At 35.2% G+C, this 8,314-nt stretch overlaps 2 protein-coding genes across 2 annotated transcripts; one reads left to right on the top strand and one right to left on the bottom strand.

Moving 5' to 3' along the window:
* Window positions 1-3,396: 3,396 nt before the first annotated feature.
* Window positions 3,397-4,637, top strand: LOC118754667 (putative nuclease HARBI1). Its single transcript, XM_036489557.1, has 4 exons — window positions 3,397-3,506; window positions 3,565-3,991; window positions 4,054-4,324; window positions 4,390-4,637. Exons 1-4 carry the CDS (start codon window positions 3,397-3,399, stop codon window positions 4,635-4,637), a joined length of 1,056 nt encoding a protein of 351 aa, XP_036345450.1.
* Window positions 4,638-6,425: 1,788 nt separating this feature from the next.
* Window positions 6,426-7,743, bottom strand: LOC118754666. The gene is made up of 3 exons (XM_036489555.1): window positions 7,611-7,743; window positions 7,375-7,555; window positions 6,426-7,321 (listed from the first exon to the last, which is right to left on the bottom strand). Coding segments are annotated over exons 1-3 (549 nt in total). The 5' UTR covers window positions 7,613-7,743; the 3' UTR covers window positions 6,426-6,955.
* Between the last annotated feature and the right edge of the window lie 571 nt (window positions 7,744-8,314).

The following is an 8,314-nucleotide window of genomic DNA, read 5'->3' on the forward strand; positions in this document are numbered from 1 at the left end:
ATGTGATGTGGGCGTGGTTTTTGTCTGATTTCGCCCATTTTCAATAGGTTGGTATTGATGGATAAGTGGAAACCTACATACCAAATTTCGTTTAGATATCTCAATTTTTGCTGGAGTTATCGTGTACACGGGCGGACGGACAGACAAACATGGGTTAATCGACTTCTCTATTCATTCTGAGCATTTGTGTATATGTCTATATCTATCTCGATTCGCTTTGGCTGTTACAAACAACCGTTATGTGAACAAAGTTAATATACCCTTGTGCACAAGTGCGCTCAGGTATAAAACAATATAATGAGAATATCATTGAGCTATGGTTTTTATAGTCTGTGAGTAAGCGTATACTTTCCTACTACTCCACTTTTACTACTTTTCTACTCTTTAAATAAAAAATGAAATATTTTCAAACTTGTTTAAAATACCAGACGTTGAAAAAGACAGAGTTGCAAAATAAGGGTGTTAAGGCGGATTCACCGTTCGTATCCGGACACTTTCTGTTAGTAATTTTACGCGATCCTTTGCCACTTTGGGCGCGTTCATAAGTCGTAGCTGTTGGGTAACCGTTGGCTGTTTCTCTTAGAAACGCACAGTTGAGTAGTTACGCTCAGTCTAACATTGGCAACTTTCCGCCATTTTTTCCAGCGGAAAATTTTTACGCTACCTGAACTCAACGTATTGTGCTTAGCCTAAACAGCTGATCGATAAGACTTACGCCGCTTATATTAAATTTAACGCCGCTTTGTTAGGTGGCAGTTGCAAACAAATTTTTTATATTTTATATTACTGACGTGATAAAGTAACTAAAATATTTTACAATAATACTACGTTTCTAAATATATGTTTTTAAGATGTTTGCTATATAATTTTACACTGTTTAATTCATTGTAACATTGAACGATTTTTTCAACACGGCGGCCGCTCAGTGTTGAATTCTAAATAGTATCGGCGCAACTATCTCTATTTGTTGCAATTTCATTTGTTTACATTTATCAGCTGTTCATTTGGCAGCATATTCATCAAGCCGTTTCTAAAACGTAATTGTTGGGTTCAACAGTTGCCAGCAGTTTCGTAGCAGATGAGCTAAACAGCTACATCTTATGAACGCGACCTTTGTCTCACTGAAACCGCGACAAAAATCTGTTGAACACTCTTTGTTCGAATTAAATTGATTTCGAGTTTCTGTGCGAACTACTTGATGACTCGGGTTGCCGCGTTCTCCTTAATATGCGTTTGCACCGAATCGCATGTGTTATTTACCCTCAAAATCGTATGTAGGCAACAATATCATCAGCTGTTTGCTTCAGAACAAAATAAAATGTGCCGAAGTGAACGGTGAACCGTACTTTAGCGCCCTTTCCGGCAAAAATGTTTTGATAGCAAATAAAAAGTTGTCCGGACACGAACGGTGAACCCGCCTTTAGTTTAGTATTTTGGCGGCTCGAAGTCAATTTAGAAAAATTTACGAAAACACAAGGTTTTTAGTCTTTTGTTTCCGATATATTTCGGTTACGCTTCGGTAACCGTCCTCAGGGCAAATTGATTTACACGTCCGGACTGTTTGACGTCGAGTTTGGTACACGTCAAAATACTAAATTACAAGTAGGAATGTCGCAAAACCCATCATTACATCGTTTGAGGTTTTATTTCATTACTTAGTAAAAAAACACATAAAATACTTTTGATCGGTTTTACTATGCAAATACTCCTATGCGGGGCGGCAATATCCCGTATGTTTGTTGGAAATAAACTTGTATGTTCAAGGATATTTGAACCATATATACACACATACTTATGTTTCTGTAGTTATTTTTATACACACATATTGATAAAACTTTCTTTTTTAGATGCTCGGCTACATAACTGTATTCATCACATTCGTAATCAAACCCATTATACGTTGCGTTTGCAAAAAAATGGACGGTATTTTAAAATTGGTTATATGTGACATGTTCTATTTCCTCATGTTTTTTGGAGCTGTAAATGTCTGGCGCGGAATTTGGAATCTACTAGATATATACGTATATCCTGGTAAGTATTGCAACTGTTCGTAATAAAAATCTTTATCCGGTGCCTCATTCGCGTTCAGTCGTCGTACGTTCATCGCAAGCATAAAGCTAAGCGTACACGGCACAAAAATCTCTCCAGAGTTAAACTAAAATATAAAAATTTCCCCTCTCAATTAAGTTTACTCGGTACAGCAACTCTAGGAGATAATCACCCAGCTAGAGTTAGAATAGAGAAATCTTAGCTTTTCTCTATCATGTACTCTACAGGCTGTATATCGATGGCTGGTGGAAGATCGACCTATCTCGGCAGCCAGTTCAAAAACGCCCTATCTCAGAAAACTTTTCAAGAACGCCCTACTTCAGAATTTGATTGAAAAACGCCCTTTTTCGGAATTTTATTGAAAAACACTATATCTAAGAATTTGGTTGAATAACGCCCTATCTCAGAATTCGGTTCAAAAACCCGCTATCTCAAATGAAAATACATTGAAAATAAGCTGAAATAGGGCGATTTTGATTCGGTAGCTGAGATAGGGCGCTCTTCAACTAAATTCCGAGATAGGGCGTTTTTCAATCAAATTCTGAAGTAGGGCATTCTTGAAAGGTTTTCTGAGATAGAGCATTGTTCAAAAATTTTCTGAGATAGGGCGATTTCGAACTGGCTGCCGAGATAGGTCGATCTTCCACTCAGTCATCGATATACGGTAGACGATTGTTACTTTTCCCCTAGAGTTAAGGCGGATCCCCACAGCATGCATATACGTAAGCGTGCGTTTCACAGAAAAAATTTAATATACAAATTTTTATGAAAGCACCTACATAGCAACGGATGGAAATGTAAAAAAATTTTAAGAATTTTAATTTCTAAGCGTAAATGTCAAACGCACGCATACGGATACGTATGCTATGGAGGCCCGCCTTTCTTGTATGTACCTTAGGGTGCCCATCGAAAATGATTTTTTTTGGAAATTTCAAGACCCTACCCCCTAATTTTATTCGTTTTTATGAGAAATATTATCGCCTATTTTTATAGATTTTTTAAAGGTCAGTTAGAGGTCGCGACCTGTCGATTTAGGTCAAAGAATACGAATTTGTAGATTTATGAGTTTTTGAATGACTACTTTTGGATACATAGGCCTTTAAAATGGCATATACAGGGCTGTTGTGGAAACCAAGCCGGATTTGCTCCATTGTCGGAATTCCAAACCAATTCCGATTTTAGAAGGTGTCACAGAATCTAATTGGATTTGGCTCTTTTCGAACATACACAAAACCCATATTCGAATCAGCTGTTTTGCTAAGTTCAATTCTTTTCAATTTGCATTTGTGAAGATTTTGACAAAGTTGTTGAAAAAATTAAATAAAAGTGAAAATTAAATAAAAAGCAATGGCCGCAGCAGTAGCAGCTTTTTTATTGATGCAGGAAGAAGTTTCTGAGAAGGTGAAACGGAAAATTTTAAGAGACCGCAGCAATCCGTTGGAGCTGCCAGAGTCAGCGTAAGTACATATCCTTTTTAAGCCCGACAATTTTAGTAACGCCTCAATTATCATACAGATTCATTGCACAATATCGCCTGAACAAAGACGCATTCATTATGGTGCTAGATATCGTAAAACCCCACTTGCCTGCATCTAGCATTCCACCATTGCTAAAGCTAGCGGCAGTCTTGCGATTTCTAGCAGAAGGTTCTTATCAGCGGTCGGTTGGGAATGACTCTGGCATAAGCCTAGGTAGAAGCACAGTGTCACTAGTTCTGAGTGAAGTGCTGAAAATTATGGAACGTTTAATTTGCCCTCGTTGGGTGAAGCTTACAATGGATAGCAATGAGAAGCTTAAATCGAGAAATTATTTCTACAGCAAATTTAAGATTCCCTCTATCATTGGCTGCATCGATGGGACACACATTAAAATTATAAAGCCTAGTGTGGACGAGCATTTATTTTTTAATCGCAAAGGATATTTTAGCATGAATGCTATGATTGTAAGTAATAACTATTTTGCTTAACGTGTTTTCCCCCAACTTGTTTCTACTTTCGTCTAAAGATATGCGACAGCGCTATGAAGATACGTGCGGTAGATGCTCGGTATCCTGGCTCCAGCCACGATGCATTCATCTGGAATATTAGTGACGCACGGCAAAGTTTCCTTAGGGAGTACGAATCGGGCGATCGAGCATCAAGACTTTTAGGAGATTGTGGATATGGCATTGAGCCCTTCCTTTTGACACCATATAGAGACGCATTGCACAACTCTAAAGAGTACAAGTTCAACATGGCGCACTCTTCAGCTCGAAATATTGTGGAGCGTACTATAGGTGCGTTTGTTTATTTACAAATCCAAGATATTGAATTAAAATTAACAATATGCGTACATATGTAGGTGTATTAAAAAGCCGTTTTCGATGTTTATTGGGGACGTTGCACTATTCCCCGGAAAAAGTAATACAGATTGTCAACGTGTGCTGTGCATTGCACAATATCTGCAGAAGCTACAACATTAATCCTGACGAGGAAATTTCTCTCCAACCAAATGAGCCTGCTGTGGACAATGTTGTACAACCATCGAATCCATCGCTACAAAGTGAAGGGAAGAGAATAAGAGACGAAATAGCCAATAATTTGCAATAATTTTTCAAAAATTGGTTATTGAAACTAAATTATCTGTTTATTTCAAATGTTAACTTCAAAGTACCTGAGATGTTACAAATATACTTACATAAGTGTCACGTGTGTTTATACATAAAGCTGTGGTCAAAGATTTAGCACCAAAATTCAAAATAATATTGTTTGGAACTTACGTTTAATTATTTATTTTTAATAATATTCATTTAAAATGTAAATAAATCTATAACAAAAAGCACATCAATAAAAGATTAAACGCTTGCGGAAGTTTCACAAAAATTTAATCAAACTTAAAAAAATTGTAAAAATTACAAACTTTTTAATCAGAATTTTTAGACAATTTTTGGGTACGCATTCTTGTAGCCCATTAAATTCTTATTATAATTAGTCTTATAAAGTGCCAAATTCTAGTCCCTAAGAACTAAATTTTTTTTTGCCAAAAGTGTTGAGCATTTTCTTCCATATAATGCTTGAACAAAATCTACTTTTATATGGAAGCAAATGCTCAACACCTATTAACTTTTATTTATGTGGTTTTTGTTATAGATTTATTTATATTTTAAATGAATATTATTAAAAAAAAAAATAAATAAACGTAAGTTCCAAACAATATTATTTTGAATTTTGGTTCTAAATCTTTGACCAAAGCTGTACATTGTATGTATGTACGAGTATATGTACATAAACAATAAAAACTCTTAAATTTTTTCTTATACTAAGAACGCAAGGTACGGTTTACAACGTTTAAATACTCTTATTATTTAAATTGAGATCACTAATAAATAAGCTGTCTTTATTCGGGAAAAATGAATTCTTCAGTCAATTAATTATTCATTTACCCAAGATTGCGATAAAGCCAATCATCACTTGAATAATACACCCCGTTGCTAAATTTTCAAATTATAAACTATATATGTACATACATACATATCGCACACGATCTTCAAAAGTGACACAACTCAAAATTTGGCATTTTCGAAATAATGCACTAAAAATGTACACAGAGCTTTTATTTACCTTTCAGCAAAAGCTGTAGCAAATTTTTGTTATAATTTGTTGAAAAAACCTAAGGTAAAGTCCTCCTTGCCCATATGATTAGCGGGTGTATGAATTAGCCCCCACTGAATTAACCCCCACCGGGCAAAATGACTTAAGCCCCACCAATTTTACAACGAAATTAAAAATGGCGGAAAGTGGGGCTAAAGTCATTTTCGTGGGGATTAATTCATTTTTTTTTCGTGGGGATTCTGTCATTTTTGGTGGGGAAAGATTCACTGAGACATTGGTGGGGCTTAAGTCATTTTGCCCGGTGGGGGTTAATTCAGTGGGGGCTAATTCATACACCCATGATTAGCATGTGCTAAGAAATAGTTTTTCGCCTTTTCTGACGAACGTGTAATTTTGAGTTGTGTCTCTCTTGAAGACGGTGTGCGATATGTACAGAAGCTCACAGCCAAAATGATAAACCCGACAAAATGTTTATTTGGTTAATATTCACTAAATTTTTTATGTACATAGTACAACGTCAAAAACCATAATAACCAACATTCAAAACTTTGTACAAAAAATGGAAAAGTCGCAAATTTGATCACATGTTTTAGAAATATGTCAGGTATGCAGTCTTGCATTAAATTTAAGTGTAGTAATAAGGTGCAAGTTCAGCTGCTAAGAAAAACTTAGTGAATATTAACAAAATAAACATTTTGTCGGGTTTATCATTTTGGCTGCGAACCATTGCCTATGCTTGTAGGTACATACATATATATGTACATATGTTTAAAATGCAAAAAATATGAAAAGCTGGGAAAAGGAACTATTTAAAACAAAATAAGGTATTTAAAGTATTTGAATAATGAAAATATTATCAATGGGGCGCAGTAATATTCAAAATTAAGTAGATATTTAAAGTTAGATGTAGCTCTTTTGACCGATAACCCATTAAAATTTAAGCCAAAAAGCTGCAACTAACTTTAAGCATCAACTTAATTTTGACTATGAATACACTCCAATCGAATTCGAATAAATTCGTTTGTGATAAAGGATTATATTCCGTTTTGATTAGTGAAAAATTAAAAGTAATTCGGTAAGTTATTAAATTTTTAACTAAAAAATTAAGCACACAACCCTAGTTATAACCATTTAGTTGTCTTTGGAAATCAAATTTTTTGATGCTGATGTCTAGTCGCTGTTTTTCTATTTGATTCTTTTCTTCCATGACGGTTAATATTTGCGTACAACATTCTACCATGTCTTCGACTGCTCGATGAATATGTGTAAAACTTTTTGCGTTTTCATTGCCAATTTTTATTAGCTCATCCAATTTCTCATTCATTTCCATTTTTATTTCGTTGTCCTCTTTCAAAAATTTTTTTAAACTCTCTGCTGTGCTCTCCACTCTTGGCCTTTTTGGAGTGCTTCCAAGGCTCCATTTGTCGCTTTGATGACGTTGACGGAATATCGCTGTTCGTTTCATCGAGTACTTCTTCGATAAGGTCATCTGAAGGTTCGACGTGACCAATTGCAACGCCTGTAACACCATAAACTGAACGTTCAATTCCACATATACGGACGATTGATTCTTCCAATTGCGTCAGTTGATGTTTAGTGAAGGGCCCACCACCAGTCGCTCGAGCTTCATTTTTGTTATGTGATAATTTTTTTCTTATCTCACTTTTCCATTCAGTCCATGCCTAAAAACAATAAAATAGTAGAACTTTCATTGGGGCTACAATATGCAATATACCTTCTTCCACCCATTAGCGTCCTTTTGGGGTGGGCCTGCGCTATTTAAAGAATTTGACAGTTCTTGCCAAAGAGCGTTAACGAGTGCCTTATCTCGTTTTGTGTAGCCCTTAGCGATGTCGGGGTTATTTTCCATAAACTCCACGATTATGGAATTTTGAACGCTATTCTTGTGTTTTCCCCTAATATTAAAATTTAAAATTAATGTTTCTATGAATTATTGATTAATATACTCACATAAAGCAAAATAAGAACCTGCAGAATGCGAAATAACAAAACGAAAATACAATTCTGACAGCGATGTACTGCTTGGTTTGTTTCCGATAAGCAAACCGATAAAATTGGTTCCTATGACACAAAAAACCGACTTTATTTCCGATTCGAACATAAAACCGATAATATCGGAATGCAAGACACCAATGGGAATTTTTCATCGGTTTCAATTCCGATTACGATAAAGGTCAGATTCTACAACAGCCCTGATAATAATCTATTTTCGGACTTGGCCTGTTGGGATTTTTTATCGGGTAAAATAAAAAAAATAAAACCCTAATTCTATTAATTTTTTAAATTTTGACCATCACAATGTGTATGCCAAATTTCGTTGAGATCGGTTAAGTAGTTTTTGAGATTCACGTATGTATATGTTATAAGTGGGCGGTGTCACCCCCATTTTCCTAAAATTTTTGGAAAACCAAATTTTTTGCTGAAGAGCGATTGTATATATCAATTTTGAATAAATATTGAAGAATTCCTTAGCCACACTGCTCAAAAAATCTGAAAGTCCGGTACATACACAATATTAATTCAAGGCCGTATTTCAGAAAAGTCGACTTACTTCGACCATTTTTATGCGATTGCAATAAATGAGCTATCAGTTTATTTAGAAAAAAATTTAATTTTAGACAGTACTACATATTTTGAAACAGTGGAAATTATCG

This window comes from Rhagoletis pomonella, unplaced genomic scaffold (genome assembly GCF_013731165.1).
Source record: "Rhagoletis pomonella isolate Grant_MI unplaced genomic scaffold, Rhpom_1.0 Rhpom_scaffold_04346, whole genome shotgun sequence".
Classification (NCBI taxonomy): Eukaryota; Metazoa; Arthropoda; class Insecta; order Diptera; family Tephritidae; genus Rhagoletis; species Rhagoletis pomonella.

What these genes read in the sequence shown, in the direction of transcription:
- LOC118754666 (XM_036489555.1), bottom strand. An exon ending in ACGCTAATGGGTGGAAGAAG is followed by an intron (nt 7,322 to 7,374) that starts GTATATTGCATA and finishes TATTGTTTTTAG; the next exon opens with GCATGGACTGAATGGAAAAG.
- LOC118754667 (XM_036489557.1), top strand. Translation starts at nt 3,397, where the DNA reads ATGGCCGCAGCAGTAGCAGCTTTTTTATTGATGCAGGAAGAAGTTTCT. An exon ending in TTGGAGCTGCCAGAGTCAGC is followed by an intron (nt 3,507 to 3,564) that starts GTAAGTACATAT and finishes ATTATCATACAG; the next exon opens with ATTCATTGCACAATATCGCC. An exon ending in TTAGCATGAATGCTATGATT is followed by an intron (nt 3,992 to 4,053) that starts GTAAGTAATAAC and finishes TTTCGTCTAAAG; the next exon opens with ATATGCGACAGCGCTATGAA.